Below are 17,606 nucleotides of genomic sequence, written 5' to 3'. Positions count from 1 at the left end.
GTCAGTGTTCAAGGGCAAGGATAGCAAGGCCGAGTGCACCAACTACAGTGGTATCACCCAACTGTGTATTCCTGGAAAGTTGTTTGCGATGCTGTTTCTGAAACGCGCAACGAGTTATCAATAGGCTTAAACCACCCCCAACAAGCCAAATTAATCCCAGAAATAATTAAAATCAAGCAGATCTACATAGTTAGACAATCATTGAGAATACACTGGGATTCAACAGAAAAACTTGCACACCTTTCATCTACTTTCGCTTTGCCTTTGATACGGTTGACAGACGATCCCAATAATTAGTCCTGAAAGCTACATACCTGCCAATAAAGGCAGTCGGTCTCCTCAACGTGCTCTACAGCAACATGAGAAACGTCGTCCTCGTCGATGGGAAACTCTTTCCTTCCTTCTCCGTAAAAGTGAACTATGACAGGTATGCGTTGCTGCGTCTGAGTTGTTTAACTGTTTCATTGAGTATATCTTTGACAAGACCGACCATGTTTGCTTTTTCAGCATCGGTAATGCCTGGAATAGACCCCGGCACCGTGCCGATAAGCGAAGACCGGAGGCGGCAGGGCAAAAAATAGTAGCGGCGGCGCACCGCCGATAATTTTTTGCGCCTTCGCCGGTGAGAGGTCGGTGGCACGCCGCCGGCGCGATCAAAGTTCGCCGCAAACATTAATGTTTTCATCAGTCTTTCTCAAGTCCCAGCTTGAATTTACAAAAGATTCAATACTATTCGTGAGTTAAAAACTTTGCAAGTCGCTGGTTGGACGCTGGTCTTCTTTGTTATTCATCAAGAGAAACAGAAATCTGGTAGAAATGAAATGGCTGTGGCGTTTCAGAACCCTTGCATAATAGTTGAAATAATAGATTCATAAATAATTTCTGAGACCACACTGGCTAATCATGACAAAACAAAATCGCGAAGAAAGGAAGAAAACGAGGACAATTAACAGCCAGTGAAAAAATTGAAGAATTATGCAAATATTTCGGTCAAGACCTCCGCTTGACCGTCTTAAGGGCATAATAAAACAGATAAAAATATAAAAACCAAATCTTAAATAAAAACACAAAACTAACAATGGACAACCCTTTCCCAGTAACGATGAAAGGGTGAATAAATAAAAAACACAAGTCTAAATGATCTTTCGTAATTTTATTTTAGGCAAAGCACTCTTAAATGCTAATCGCTTTCCAGTTTGATTATTATCGGAGATTATATTTGACTACACAATATAATTTTGTGGATGTATGTAAAAACGATCAGTATTAATAATTTCGTCATTAATGGGACTTAGAAAAGTTTCTCCAGTGTCTCTATTGAAAGCGATCTTTTGGTTAAGGTGCTTTTTTATTTCAACTGCCTCCCTGAAAACCTGCGTGAGACCTTTGGCGAGAGTAGCAATGGAGGTTTCATCAAACAAAATGAAATGTTGTGGACTCTCATACACATGTTGCACCAAGGCTGAATCAAAAACCTCATGCCTTTGGCGTAAGCTCATGTCCTTGTTGATTGAGGACCTATGTTCAGACAACCTCTCCCCCAATTGACGTTGGGTTCTACCGACATAAAAACAGCCACAAGAACAAGGAATTCTATAAACACCACTACCCAGAATGGGGCTGGTTTTATCTTTGCCGTTGTTGAAAAAATTCTGTATAATATTTGAATCCTTAAAGGCGACATAAAGTTTATGTTTTTTAAGGATGTTTTTCAATTTGTCACTCAATTTTGGAATGTAGGGTAGAACAGTGAAAAGTTTCTTATCATCCACCAATGGGACGGTATCTGTTGGGGTTTGTGGATTTGATGCATTCTTTTCTTCCTTTTTTCGTCTTTTGTCTATAATGGTCTCAAGTATTTTTTATAGGGTAGCCATTGTAAAATAAAAAGTCCAAAATAAAATGGACATTTTATTTATATATATACATACACATATTTGCATAATTTTTTAATTTTTTCACTGGCTGTTAATTGTCCTCGTTTTCTTCCTTTCTTCGCGATTTTATGTTTTATGATAAAAGATTCACCGTGGCATTCAATAATATCCAAGGAATCTAATTAAAAGGGAGCACACATGAAAACCAAATTAGGCCCTTAGCCTATGAGAAATCCAAAAATACCGAAGATAATGAAAAAGTCCCAATGGGGGGAGGGAGGGGGCTGGGTCTATGAAAATATTTCTGTGGTTTCCCAGGGAATTTGATATTATTTTCTTCCGTATCCGCTTTAAATGAAAAAAATAATTAGCTTTTTGGCCCCCCTGCTTTCAATGAAAAAAATTGGAGGTATTGTCATTTTAAAATGATAGCCCCCTACCCCCCCCCCCTATAGGCAATAACATACATTTTTTTTTATAAATTATATTTTTGGGATCACTTCCGTTTAAATTTTCAATTCCCCAACCTTGAACATAGTCTATAGCTGAATGTTGTCTCAATAGAGGATTTTTTTTTGGGGGGGGGAAGGGGGTAAAAAAAATTCAGAAAGAAGATTGTATTTTCTTTAATCTATGAGGCATTCAATAATTGTGTGTTAAACATTAAGAAAATGTATCTAAAATATCAAAAGAAAACACAATTCTACAAACTAACGATTCAGCTGTTGCAATAATCTGTTGGTTATCAATTCCAAAATCCAACCGAACCTGTATAGTGTATGCGTTCCGTTCGACTTAAAAAAAATTCTTGACTGCGAATGATGTAAGAATCTTATACCAATTGGGAAACTGCATTCGAAATGGTTTAATCTCATCAAACACTTCGTGGTAACGAACTGTAAGTAAGGAGACCCGGCCATTATTTAAAGTAGCCGAAACTTTAAATAATGGATACCAATTTTGATACCAATACATACATCAAAAGAATCGTATTTTTAAGCTGATTTCAAATATATAAATTTCATCAAGTTTAGTGTTACCAATCAAAAGTTACGAGCCTTAGGATATTTGCCTTATTTTCAATGAAAGGGGAGAAATACCCCTCAAAAGTCATAGAACGTTAGTGAAAATCACACCGTCAGATTCAGCGTATTAGATAGCCCTATTGTAGAATTTAAAGCTCCTATATGCAAAATGTGGAATTTTATATATTTTTTTCTGCCAGAAGAAAGATCAGGGATGCGTGTTTATTTGTTTTTTTTTTCAGGGTGATCGTATCGATCCAGTGGTCCTAAAATATCGCAAGAGGGCTCATTCGAACTGAAATGAAAAGTTCTAGTGCCCTTTTTAAGTGACCAAAAAAATTGAAGGGCAATTGGGCCCCCTCCCACGCTCATTTTTTCCCAAAGTAACCAGATCGAAATTTTGAGATAGCCATTTTGTTCAGCATTGTCAAAAATGTAATAACTATGTCTTTAGGTGTAGAATCACCCGCCACAGTCCCCTTTGGAAGGACTGCAAGTTGTGAACCCATTGTTTACACATAGTATTTGTTATTGAGAAGTATCCAGCCTTTTTGGGGGGGGTGTTCTTGGGGTGGAGTACTACGCGAAGACGCGTCATGTGGTAGGAAATTTTAGGTCTAGTAATCAGTCTAGGGGAAATATCCGCTTGGGGTTTTGGATGGAGTTACTACGCAAGGTTCCTTTCAACTGTCTTACATTTGCTTTGCCAAGTTTTTTTTTAATATGGAGATGTTCCAGAGGAATTATCCGGGGGCCTTTTTCCGCGTGTTTTGTTTTCTGGAAAATAATTTCCACGAAAGGGGGCATTTCTGGAGTGATCGAGAAACCGATTATAAATTAGTGTTATTCCAATGAAAAAATGCTAAGGAGGAATTTTCAGGCTGAATCGTCCAAAAGCAATTTTACAGAGAGGGGGGATTCTCAGCGAGGACGAAACTGCCTGGAGGGTATTTGACGGGGGGAGGCACTTTACGTTGGATGAAATTTTCATGGAGTTTTTCGTAAGGGGGAGGGGTATATTTCACAGAGGGTGAGCCTCCTCAATACCTTATTCTTTACGCTAACGTTTGACTGTTTACTAAAATTGAAACAAAGGGGCTGTTTAATTAGAATATGAAGCTTTTTTTAAAGTGCTAACAGCTTTAGTGTAAAAAGCAAGGTATTGAGGAGGGGGCTAGGTATGATTAATATGTAAATCGTGTTTTAATTTTTCATGCACGGTGAGCCAAAATCGAACCTGCATTAGTTGAAAAACGTTCAGAAATTAAATAAAAAACACGTTTTTTTTAAACTGAAAGTAAGGAGCGACATTAAAACTTAAAACGAACAGCAATTATTCCGCATATGAAAGGGGCTATCCCCTCCTCAGCACCTCACTCTTTACGCTAAAGTTTGACTCTTTTTCACCACTCTAATTTTTAAAACAATAAAAAATTTTAGCGTAAAGAGCGAGGCGTTGAGGAGGGGACAGCCTTTTTCATATACGGAATAATTGCTGTTCGTTTTCAGTTTTAATGTCGCTCCTTACTTTCAGTTAAAATACTGTTTTTTTTATTTAATTTCATAAAGATGATACTTTTGTCAACATATGAAGAACTGTGTAGGCTATATTGCAATTGTATCTGTCTGGTTTATATGCAAAGTATCACAAGAGATGAAAATTAACGAACGAGAGAGTAGTGAAGAATTATGTTATAAAATTAATATTTGACGGGGATAGTCACGGCGTTCGGTCGATGCGCCGGCGTGGCACCGGGGTCTAGCCGGGAAGACTGTCTGATATGGACTTCACAGACGATATAGCTCTCCATAGCGACAGTCTCGGCCAACTTAAGCCTGTACTCGCGACACCCTTGAGAGCCTTTTCTTTTCGAGAGAAAAGATAAGAGTTACTTTTCGTATTGGAACAGCTTGAGTCTCACTCGCTGCGTTGATACAATCATTTACTTAGTTAATCCGCTCAAACACCCGCACAACCATTCTTTAACTAATACGTTACCAACGCTGCCAACAAGAGGTTTAAGTCAGAGGTTATCTTGTCTAGAAGTTTTTTATATTAATAGCAGTGAGCATTGATATTAGGAGTCCTCTGTGCAGCTTAGGACTTATATACACTACTATTATCATTTAATGTCTATTAATCGTGTTTGACTTAACCACAGTTGGCCTTAACGATTTGATTTAACCACAATTGATTTTAAACGATATTTTGAAACACATTACAGTTTCAAACTAATGAAGTGCATATTATTGTAGGTGCTAATACTGTAATAGGCTAAATTATTGACGAGAATACTTCTTTTTTCACTCAAAACCACAGTAGATAGATATATACAGTGTTCAAAACTATCTTTTACTGCAGGAAACCTACACTTCTTCACTCTTTTACGCAATAAAATATCACATACAAGTGCCAGTCAAAATGCAATTAAAAATGGCGGACACAGGTCTCTCAGAAATTTGTAATGTGTCCGATATTCGCAATGTTGTGAATTATCTTTAATTGGAAGTATTTGAAACTATTGAGTATATAAAAGCATTATTTTTCTTACACAACAATCTATTTTATTTCTATTTTTAAGTCAAAAATTAATTAACAGTAATATTCCTTTCTTCCACAGAGTCTGATCCAGTTGTAAGAATTCTCCCCCTCGGAATCTATTTTCCACATTCTAACACTTCGTCTCTCAGGGTACGGTTACTTTCGAGTCAAATGTCTAAAAAGACAAATCAAGTCATCATTTACAACGAACAACAATTCCAAATTTCCATCAACAAACTTGTTAATTAATAGGCTATGATTTGAGGGAGGAGACATAGATAATATAATAATAATAATGATACTAAATGCACATTGTAAAAAATATATATAATAACAATAAAAAAATAACAAAATAAAATCGTAGACAAACCTTTATTTCACTAGGGCAATATTTATTTCTCCACTTTTTCACTTAGCTTTTGCAAGTCGATCTCAATTTGGGTATCTTCATATCGTAATTGGTGTTGCAGGTTAGCGTCCGTTATGTTTGAGCGTCCTTTGTGTTTGGTCAATTTCATTTTCTAAAAAAAAAAACGATTCACATGTGTAAGCTGAACCAAAAGCGCTAACAACTTTTTGTACAAATTTTCTTAATTTGGATATTTTTTCTTTTTGTGATGTAAATGTTAAAAAAATGTATACATATTTTTGATTATGAATTTTCAAACATGTGTTTTAATTCATTAGTGCATTGTATGTCAATCAGATCCAGTTAGAGATATTCTTGGACAGACTCAATTTCAACATGAAAAGGAGATGAATATATTTCAAAAATTTTTGGTGTATTTTTTCCAACTCTAAATTATTGAATAAGCTTTCAAAAGCATCTGCAAGTTTTCTTATTTCTGTCGCATATTTGAAATAATTGTTCCATTTTGATTTCTTAAATTCTTTCAACAATGGAAAGTGGTGAGCATTATTAATTTTCAATTGTGATTCAAATAGCAAAAATTTGTTCTGAAATGCTTTGATGTGATTAAATGTATCAACTGTGACGTTATATTTTCCTCGCAATGATATATTTAGTTCATTGAGTTTGTTGACAATATCCACTAAAAAGCATAAATCCGAAAGCCACTCATCATTTCTGAATTCTGGCACATAACTTTGTTTTGTCATTCGTTTTTCTGTCGTTTGTCATTCATAAGCAAATCAATTTCTTCTTGTAACTGGTAAAATCGTTGTAAACATCTTCCACGACTGAACTATCTGACTCGACCACAGTAGAGAGAATATAATACTCTACAGTGGACTCGACTGAAGCACACAACGTCACCGTGTTCAGAATCTAATTCTTTCAGAAAATCCTTAAATTGTCGATGCGCAAGTGCATATGATCGAATGTAATTCACTGTTTTTGTAACTACTTGCATAACATGACACATTGATAATACTTGGGCTATACAAGGTAACAATATAATACTTGGGCTATATACATCGATAAACAACATTGTTTAGAGTGAAACATCGAATCTGTGATGTTCCAAGATGTGCGCGCATCATGAGGGCGCAAAATGTAAGTGTGATGAATCTCGCGGGCCGCAAAAATGTTACGCGGCCCGCGGGTTGGCCACCCCTGTTCTAGAGCATATTGAGATGATGTAGCTTTGATCAAAGATTCGAAAATGAAGTCCATATATACATTGTAAAAAAAATGAGAAACTTCAAGCCACTGTGGTGATAACTTGGACAGTTGATTTTTCAACTTTCAATTTTCATGAATTTTGTGCCTCATTTGATTATTCCTCATGAATCATCTAGTTTTCATCCGTTTTGTATCAGTAAATTCTTCAAAAACATTATTTCTTGTTTTTTCTATAAAAAAAAAGAGAATAGTTGTCCCAGTGCGAAAAAGTACCATACTTTCTCTTGCATTATATTTACAAAAGACATGAATTCCATGTTTTCACACATTTCTGGCAAATCCGTAAGGTCAATCATGTCCCTGTCTGACAGCTTATTCGACGACAAGGGATTAATGATGGGGTCGATTTTGTTTGCTTCTAGTTTTGACAAATCATTGGGTTAAAGGGACAGTCAACTATTTCTTTTATCATTTCACAATATTCCTTATGGTCAAAATACACAAATAGAATCAATTATTAGGCATAGACTGGGGCAACTGCATCATAAGCTAGTAGGATAATGTTTGTCTTTACGTATTTCCAAGCTTGGCGAAAAAATTACCGATACAGGTATATAGGTCAAATATTTGAAGGGTACAAACATTTTTTATATGAGGAGGGAGGAAAGGATAACTGAAAAGATGAGTTACTGGAATCAATTTTTGTAAACTATCCCAGGGATCTTTCATGTCGATTTTACGCTATTATCTTATTCCCATACGTGTACGTTTGTAACTAGAGATAAAAGTCAATTTAAAAAAAAAGTTATAAACATATATTTTTTTGTCTCTTTTTTACTCAAGCATTAAGTTAAGCTTCCGATTTTTTTCAGATGAAATTTGGATGCTTAACAAATAGAGTTACCATTTGGAAAAGTGATAGGTACAAGTATTTAGTTTTGCATACCCAGAATCTTATACGAGGAGTGTCAGATCTGTCAGAGCAGAGATGATTGAATCAAAACAAAACTAAGTCACCAGCTCGTAACTCCGACTGATGTAGGAGGTGACGATCAAGCAGCCAGCCACTTAAATTACTCTAAGTCCATAAAGTATTGGTAATAAACTGATTAAGCAGTGCTAAAACTACTTGCCATAAAACGATAAAGAACTTACCAACATCTTTTGCCACCAGTGATTTAGTTCTGCGGAACGATCTTCGGAGGGACTTTCTTCTAAAAGATCTGAACAGAGTCGACGCTGTCCCTTTTTCATCCTCCTGTCTACTAGGGACAGTGACGTTTTTGCGCTTCAAATTATCAGAAACAACACAACCACGTTGGAACGGGGATGGATTTAAATTTTCCTTATTTCTCCCAAAGTTTAACAATCTGTTATATAAGGGTAGTCGTTCCAGAAACACTGACGATGATTTCATTTTAGGGTGCTGCTTATATTCACACATAATGAATATTTCCTAATATGCTGAACAAAAAATCTATAGGGGTTATTTTTCCACACGTTCTCTCTATCTCTTCCTTGCCACTTCTTTAATTATTTAGAAGGAAAAAGGGTAATGTTGCACTTAAGGTACGCACGAAAGAAGTCAAGTGTGGTTAATACCAATAAAAAAAAATAAAAAAAATAGGATGAATATATAATAGTTTAGAAACCAATTTGGACTATATATTTGCTCATTGGGGAGGGGGGGGTGGAGGGTAAAGCATAGCATATATTAAATACGTAGTTTAACCTAACCTAGGTACCTTCGGCCCCCCCCAAACCTCAAAAACAACAGCTTAAATATTGTAAATTCAATGAGAAACCACGCTTTGCAATCAATTTAGATAGCAATCACCCGCTTTACGGGTCTCCATGACTGCATTCCTTGGACAGTCTATAGCACTGTGTACCAATTAGTGCAACAGCACCGGAAAAAGTAAATAACATTCTGTTTACTAAAGGCTTACTAATAACATTGGGCCAAAAAAATTCTTACTTTCCAAGCTAAGGTTCAGAGGATTTGCCTCTTTTACCAGTTCAGAGGATTGCTCAAACTATACCTCGCACACTAAGGACAAGAGGATTGCCTCCCATTAGATTATCCTAAGGACTCTTTCCTGGTCACCAAATATTTTAAATTCCTATTGAAACGTTGTGCTTGTTTATATTTCAAAATTTATGTCATTTCCGGATATCAAACTCTGAGGATAGGCCACTTCACGGCAACCTTATTTATGAAAAAATTGCGCGAACCGATTATTCAGAACATTCATACACATGAAAGACAAAGGGGTTTCCTACCGGTGGCTAATTCTAAGTTCTTTTTCAAAGACCCGAAATAGGAAAACTACAGCCTTGAAAATCATCCGATAAATCGGAGACAAATCAAAAGAAACAAAACTGAAGTTGCAAATTTTGAAACGGGATAGTAACCAACATACTGACAGACTTAATTTTTTTGCAAAAAAACAAAAACAAAAAACAAAAAAAACAAACAAACAAACATTTACATAAAGTAACACACGCTTAGTCTGAGCTGCTTGGTTCTAATTTATTCAAGGAGGGGGAATTAGACTAAGGAAAATATCTTGTTTGTGCCTTTTTTAGCAAGTAACCACACAGTCAAGGCCGTATTCAGGGGAGGGGTTAGGGGGTTATACCTACCCCTCTCGAAATGATTTTTTCACTCGTAAAAACGCAAAAATTCTGCATACAAACACATTTTTGAAGCAGTTTTTAATCTTTTTTTGTAGACCCCCCCCCCTAACAAAAATCCTGGATACAGCCCTGTACATAGTATGCATTTTCATGGAAACCCCGTTGTGAAGCTATTTAAAAATGAATCATAAATTCATAAATTAATGTAAAAATCTTGTATTAAACATTTAAGAAAGTAGTTGACAAAACAAAAAGTTCTATACTTTTTATAAAACTGACTGAGGCGCATAAATGACACAGAAGAATCAGGACGTGACAGAAATGTTCAAAACATTTAACCGAACTATTTTAACACCAAATTAAGATTACAATAGAGACAAAACACCTTTTAATAAACTTAACCAACCGAAAGGGAAAAATTGAATACAGTGTCTGTTTAATGAAGAACTAACTGAACTGAAAAAAGATATTTAACAAATCGTACCTTCTATAGAATGTGACGGTATTCTTTATTTTTCCGCTGAATTTAACAACTATGAAACCAACCCTGGGGGTAATGGGGAAATAATTAAGACATTTCTCTATCGATTAAGCGATACAATTCATTGCTGCTTGTGGAAATGAATGTGCAACTGTACTTCTTCTAAGCGTTTGGTCTTATTCAAGCTTTTGCTAAAGTTTTCAGAAAAAAAAGTCGGATTTGAAAAAGATCGACTGCATTAGTTCAGCCTTTGATTACACTTCGCAAGGTCTCTTGACTTTGACCATAGATATAGAAAAATGAATAGAGACCAGATTTTCGCTATTTATTCCATTATTCCATTTAAAAAAATAGTGTGAGTCAGGGTTAACAACGAAACCTGACCGGGAAATTCTCCAAAATCTGGCCACTGTTCTTTTTTAAATCCTACAGTTTCGACACACCCCTACTGACTTGGCTCCCCACGCGCCTGCTATTGCAAAACCCCTCAACATCTGCATCACACTTGTTCCGTTCTAAATATTCGTCAAATCTAAAGGCTGGATTCAGGAAAAACCGTGTCTTAAAACCAAAAAAGTGCCAGTCATTAACATCCAGCGAATTTGACATACACCATCAAGGGAAAATTGCAGTGAACCATCCATCGATTAATAAATCAAATTATTCGGAAATTGACCACACTTCTACTGTCCAATCTCCTTTCTATCTTTAATAACTGGCAGAACAATAACTTATCTCTCAATTATTATTCTGCAAGGTTTTTAACAATACGATTCATTTCGTGAAGTTATTTATTTGCAAAATACAAAGGTGAGATTCTTGAAACATATTTTAGAAGTTCTTTCAGTCTGAGCTTGGCGTTCATTATAGTAAGCGGTGGGGGGGGGGGCAAAATTTGTTTTGAAGCAATCAAATATCAAAAATCAATCAGAAAACCAAATAACTATCGAAGATCATAGTTAGATTAAGGTTTGAAGATCTTTGAAATCTAACAGATTTCTCGTTAGCACTATTACTGATAGAAACAGAAATGAAACAGTTCAAGAACAACATATTATATCAGTTCAATAGAATCCGGTACAAAAAGCAAGCTATTTACATAGGTTACTTTGTTACTGTCCTGGTTGCGTACCGATCGGGGGGACTTCTGCCCTCCGTGACTTTTTCCCCATTATTTTTTTTCTAGAAAGAAGATGTGTGCTTGGTCAAATTTTTAAATTAGATCACTAGACAAAAATTAAAAATCACCCCCTTGTTTCCAAAGTCAGTATGCATGCAACAGCAACAGCACTCGAAGTCAGTAAACATGCAACTGCAATTTTTCGCAAAGAGATTCACTTCAATGTACGATCTGTCATAGTTTCAGCTTACGCTCTGGGGTCTTAAATTCTAACATATCAAAGATATTACACTTGAGTTGTCACTCGTTAGACTCGAGCCAATCCAATCCAAATACTTGGACTCGACTCAAGATCAAAGACAATTATCTCGTGATAAAAGAGATTATCTCGAATTTTGGTGGTGGGCTAAATCAATCCCCGTCTAAAATTTTCTAAAGCTGATGTGGAGCTTTGGAATTGGGGTTTATATATATATATATATATATATATATATATATATATATATATATATATATATATATATATATATATATATATATATATATATATATATATATATATATATATATATTTCAAAAATAAAAATGGAGCCATATCCTAGATAGAGTTAGGGGTCTCTCAAACTTCTATGGTCTCTGAGTCACAATTGGAAGTTTAACGCACCAAGTCTATACCCCTGACTTTTAGGCCCAATGAACGCACTTCAGTAGTTGGAGGAGTGTCTTCGGCAACATTCAACCCCAAAATCTCGAGATTTTCACAATTGTTCCTATTATTTCCTACCGTTTTCACAAAATTATCCCTATTTATCAAATTCGTAATATCAACTCCCCCCCCCAAGATAAATTTCCGCGCTTTGGACCTAGCCAAGCGCCGATATTTTGAACCTTTCAATACTTTTTTAAGCAGGATGTTCCATGATAGAATTCCTCCCTGTTCCCCTTTGCACGTGCAAGATATGATACCATGGTACAAACGAAAAAAACTCTTCTCTCAAACAAAAGCGAGTTTTAAAATAAGAAAAGGTGGTACCAATGCAACAAATCAAATCCTAGTTGGGTGTCTGACTGACGTTGATTTCTAAGAAAAAAGGCGTAAAACTACATACCTTTAGACCTATGTGAAGGGGAGATGTCTTTGACAAAAGGAAGGAAAAAAATTAGAACAAGCAGTAATTTCTACAGCACATATCCTTTAGAATTCCAGAATAAAGAAATTCCCAAAGGGTAGGCTATCAATTTTTACCCCTTTATAGCTCAATAACCCGTTACATACGTAAACGTCGTGAAAATTGCAATTTATGGCATTCAGTCTTGTCAGCACTTACAAATAAATAATATCCAAGAGTGACAAAAAAGAGTAGATATAATGGAGTTTTCACCCCTAACCAGGGTTGAAACGCTTCAAATTCAATTTTTCAAGTTGTAAATCTGTTATTCTTTTTTTCCATTCAATTTACATCATAGCGATTGCTCTGAATGAAAACAGTGAAGCAATAGAGAATAAATTGTATGGGCGGGATATCTGCGAAAACAAAGTATTAAAAAGGGGTGATTTTTACCCCTGTAACTAAATGTATTACAACCGCATGTATGTCCTCGTTGAATTGAATTCAATTATTTCAAGCTTGACAATTTTAGCAAGATTCCTTGTAAAATACAAAATGATCCTCGAGGGTCCCATCGGCATTTATATTGTGTTATGGTATTTTGAATAATTATGAAGCTTCGAGTTTTGGGTTTCTGTGCTATTTCTCACCTTTTTTTGTAGGGAATCTAATTTTTGAGTGTGATCTTGACAAAATGTTGACAAGAGTTTGCCAGCTTTGAGACCCCGGATGCACACCTTTGGGAGCTCGGGGTCAACATAAGTGACACAACTGAAAAGAGAAAGTTTTCCATCCCAAAGTATTTATTGCTTTATGATGCTACCCAGCAGTAATACAATACACAAGACTTTTTTTTAGAAACATTCTAAACATTTTTTAGAAACATTTAGAAACTTTTTTTTTAGAAACATTCTAAACATTTTTTAGAAACATTTAGAAACTTTTTTTTAGAAACATTGATAAATCGAACACAACAAAAGTTGACACATATTCCCAAACAGGAGATGGTTATTTTTCCAAAATTGCAAGTAAGAAACTGGGCCCGAGGAGATGTCTTTGGTGACCTAATACAATATGAAAACATGAAGTCAAATACCAAGCAGGCACGTACTTCTTTTTTCAGAGAAAGGCTAGGTTTCAAAGGGTGGCATAGCTTCGAAAGACAATAAAAATAGGCGATACATAGGAAATATCTGAAATTTTGGCAAGACAAACATGGGCCGAATGCTCGGACTTCGTATGTGTCAAAATAGAACCTGTATTTATACAGAACCAACGTCCTATATTTCAGAAACTGTTCCCTCTACGATGAATCATATCTAAACGTGACATTCTTCTTATTTGAAGGACAATGCAGTGCTTAAAAAACCGTTTTTGTTTTTTTTACAAGACTCAGTTATTATTTTATATTGTGTAATCAAATATAGTTTCCTAATGATAATAAAAAATACTTGTATAAGATTAAAAAAAACAAAAACAGTACTGTTGCACTTAATGGTTCACACGAAAGAAGTCAAGTTTGATTAATGCTAATAATAAAAAAAATAAAATAGGATGCATATATAATAGTTTAGAAACAAATTTGGGCTAATATTTGGACATTAGGGGGGTGGGGGTAAAGCATAGCATATATTAAATAAGTAACCTAACCTAACTTAGGTACCTTCCCCCCCCCTAAACCACAAAAAGCAGCAGTTTAAATATTGTAAATTCAATGAGGAACAACGCTTTGCGACCAATTAAGATAGCAATTACCCGCTTTACGGGTCTCCATGACTGCATTTCTTGGACAGTCTATAGCGCTGTGTGCCAATTAGTACAACAGTATCAAAAAACCTCCTTTCTCCACAGGTCATTGATGGGCTAAGTTTCTCTGGACATTTCTTTTTCCCGTCCTTAAACTACAAAAATAAATAAGCTTCCGTAACTTTTGCAGCCTAAACGAGCTGGTTTAACCCGTTTTCAAGCCATCTTTGTAGAGTGTATCTGCTGCTTCTCGAAAGTACGGAACAAACAATTAGTCCAGTGAAAACTAGGGATCATCAAAGCAAAGGGCAGTATCTATAGATTATGATAATTCGATATATCAATGGCTGAGTCACAATGCAAACCATCACAATCAATCATTCAGCTCATATTAACCAGAAAAAAAGTCAGATTTATCATATTAAATAGAGTATGACATACTACTGCGGAACATCTTTTTCTCTAAAAAGAGGGAAAAAATACGACAAAAATACGATAAATCATAAGTGTCATAAACCGCAGATGAAGAGTGACCAAAAATCGTAATTTACAATAAAAAAATAAAAAATAAAAGGAATCGATCAGTACCTCGACGAACAAAGGATTTGAAAGATATGGCTCAAAGGGGAACAAGTTGTTTAAAAATACAAATGTTCGGAGAGAATTTTCAGGTGACAAGCAAATTTAGCGCTAACACCTCTGGTGTAATCGACAAATACACACGGTAATACACCCAGTTTTCAAGCGAGCTGTGGCATGTTATTTATGATAAAACTTACATTTTATGTTTTAATTTGTGTGTTTACATATTTTAGTAAGATCCACTGACTCCTCAGTCTACCTCCAAAATAACAAAGTGCGTTTCAAGAAACCGCAGACTGTAATGTTGAGCATAGTTTCCCAACAACTACGAAGAGATATTTTTGTATGCATCTAAGGCAGTGAACCCAATAAAAAAATCTTTGTGTCCAAATTTTGTATTCTGACAAGCCCAACAATAACACCACGTTAAGAGGAACAATTAGCTTGGGGGTAGCCATATATCCTACCAACTGAATATATAATCAATATTTTAAAAAGAAAATTCTAGTTAAAACAGTGGAGTCCCTAACTTATAAACATAGATTTTGACTCAAGGACTTCTGGCATGTTTGAGTCCAACTCAATGTTGAAGCCCTGGGAGAGACGAATGTAACTTATCCAGTGTTCGAATGTATAACTGTAATTCCAATTTGCTTTTCTATAGTATTTTGTGGCATTTCGTTACCGTGATTTTCGTCCTCCATTCTGATCCGGTCTTATCGAAGCCGATACTATTTTTGCTTGGTCATGAAATGGCGTTGGCTCGGTCCCAGAAAAAAGGGAGAAGCCTAGGTGGGTTATCAGCTATGAATAAAAATCTTTTTGTGGTCTAAGAATAAATTTTCCTAAGTTTTTTCGCGGTGAGGGGCTCCCTCTCAGAAGCAAGCCCAACCACTTTCAAGCTCACTGGACACAAATAAAAAAAATCTGGTTGACTTGGTCTCAAATTCATGGGCAGATCTTAGATTTTGAATCCTATTCACCAAATTGCGACATTAAACGTGCCAAAATAGGGCTAGGAAATGATTATGTCCCGGGTTATATTTCCTTAAATGTTGACATTTGCCCGCTCATATGGTTTGAAACCTAACACGAGAAATGATTTACTTCGGTAAAACCAGGCACATGGTCATATTGATCAAGCACTATCAAGCACAAACAAAATAGTTAATTTAAATTAAAATACAAAAAATTATAGGATACATCGGTTAAAATATGGATATTTCAGGTGGAGGCACGGTCCTATCCATGTTTTTTTTTTTGGGGGGGGGGAGTAGGGGATGGTGGTTAAAAAAGGATTCTTTAAAGAGAGGGTTTTACAGAAAAAAAACATTAAAAAAGCATCAAAAATTTGACGCTTATACGAGTAGGAGAAACATTTCGGAGTAGGTGTAAAAACCCCTAGCCCCCCATTCTGGATACAGCCTTGGGTGGAGGACACGGGCCCGGTGGCATCTCAGGTCACATGCAAGGGAGAAAATACACAATACCCCTCTTATTTCAGTGCGTATTAAGGAAAAGAAAGGTTGTAAAATAGTTATTTAAATCGGCTAAGTTTGCAAACACCTTTTTAAAATTCCGAACTAAAATAATTTATTGGCATTGTACGAACTTTGAGTACTTATTGTAACTTCGATCAATCCTTAAAACTTAGGATCTGTCAAACGTCGGACTCTTACAAGTAATAGTAGCAGATGTATTTCTTGGGCAACGTTAACGACTTAGAATTAGGTATGCCTATCTAGGTAAAACCACTTAACAATAGGAATTTCTCACGAAGCCTATATCCCTAGACCATTTTCACCATTCCAAGGAAAAACTGAATATTCATAAAAACAGAATGCATTTCCAAAAGACTCGTTCTACTCCATTTCTTTATTCAGGTGAAGGGCCAGCCAGAGGGGGAATGCGCTTTGAAAGCAATCCACCCTTGAAGGTGAAAAATATCCCTATGGTATGAGCTAATCTTACTATTCAAAACTTTAGAGAAAAAGGTGAAAAGCAATAAGAAAAAAGTGAAAAAAAAAGACAGTCCAGACATTGAGCTTAGACTTAAACCTAAAGGTTTGTAAAAGATAAAGGCTCCATTCTGTCAAACTGTCAATATAGTTTACAAAACGATAAGGACAGACATATTTGATACAAACATGATTTATCTACAATAAAATTGTAACGACATGTAAGAAGCTGTGTGGTTCGCCTATAAAGGAGCTTTTGAAAATAATGTACCTTCAAAAATTAAACAAAAATATATTGTTTAAATAGCCCAATGAGAATAGCTAAGATCAGAATATGAATATTTCATAAATATCCTTTTCCGCCAATTAAATTTGGAAGGGAGAATATAAAGACTGTAGGCCCGAACCGTTCAAAGGACTTGAGGGATCTGTGTCAAAAGTACGTTCTAAGACTTTTTTTAATTTTTTTTTTTAGAAGCATAAATTCATACAATGATCAATACGGTAATTTTGTCAACGACAATGAAACTTCATTTTGTTTAAAAGTTACATAAACAAACTGGCAACAAATTTTATTCTTATCAAAAATGAAATTTTATTGATTTGATGTCAATTACTTATTTATCCTAAACTTTGTCACTTTTGACTTGAGATCAAAAATTTTACATCTCTTCGAGACCTTTCATATATATTATAGAAAGGTCAACTTAGAAGCCCAAATTGCAATTTTTTTAACGAAATTTTCTGATTTGATAGAATTTTCCGAAATTTGCTATGTAAATAAAACCCAGGCCAAAAAGTAAATTGAGACAAGTCCAGCTATAATACCTCATAGGTGAGGAAAATGGAGAGGATTCGCGAAATCTCGTCAGTACCATATCTACCACGAAGGGCTTTCAGGTCTCAACCAAGCTTGAAAAATTTTGCTATTTTTTCAAGAA

The 17,606-nt window shown here is 35.4% G+C and overlaps 1 protein-coding gene across 3 annotated transcripts in view; it reads right to left on the bottom strand.

The window, feature by feature from the left end:
- The window catches only part of CenG1A (Centaurin gamma 1A), a 273,686-nt gene that overhangs the window by 183,169 nt on the left and 72,911 nt on the right, over positions 1-17,606 (bottom strand). For 2 of the 3 annotated variants that reach the window (XM_089107128.1, XM_089107129.1), the window contains exon 2: positions 8,185-8,493. The exons of the other annotated variant lie outside the window; for it this stretch is intronic. In XM_089107128.1, coding sequence (XP_088963254.1) covers positions 8,185-8,473 — 289 coding nt within the window. In that variant the 5' untranslated portion in view covers positions 8,474-8,493. The remainder of the gene's footprint in view (positions 1-8,184; positions 8,494-17,606) is intronic. 3 annotated transcript variants of the gene reach the window in all.

Source organism: Artemia sp. Qi Xiang Cuo, chromosome 21 (genome assembly GCF_049724085.1).
Source record: "Artemia sp. Qi Xiang Cuo chromosome 21, ASM4972408v1, whole genome shotgun sequence".
NCBI classification, from domain to species: domain Eukaryota; kingdom Metazoa; phylum Arthropoda; class Branchiopoda; order Anostraca; family Artemiidae; genus Artemia; species Artemia sp. Qi Xiang Cuo.
The sequence above is the reverse complement of the archived record's forward strand: the minus strand, read 5'-3'. Positions and strand labels throughout refer to the sequence as shown.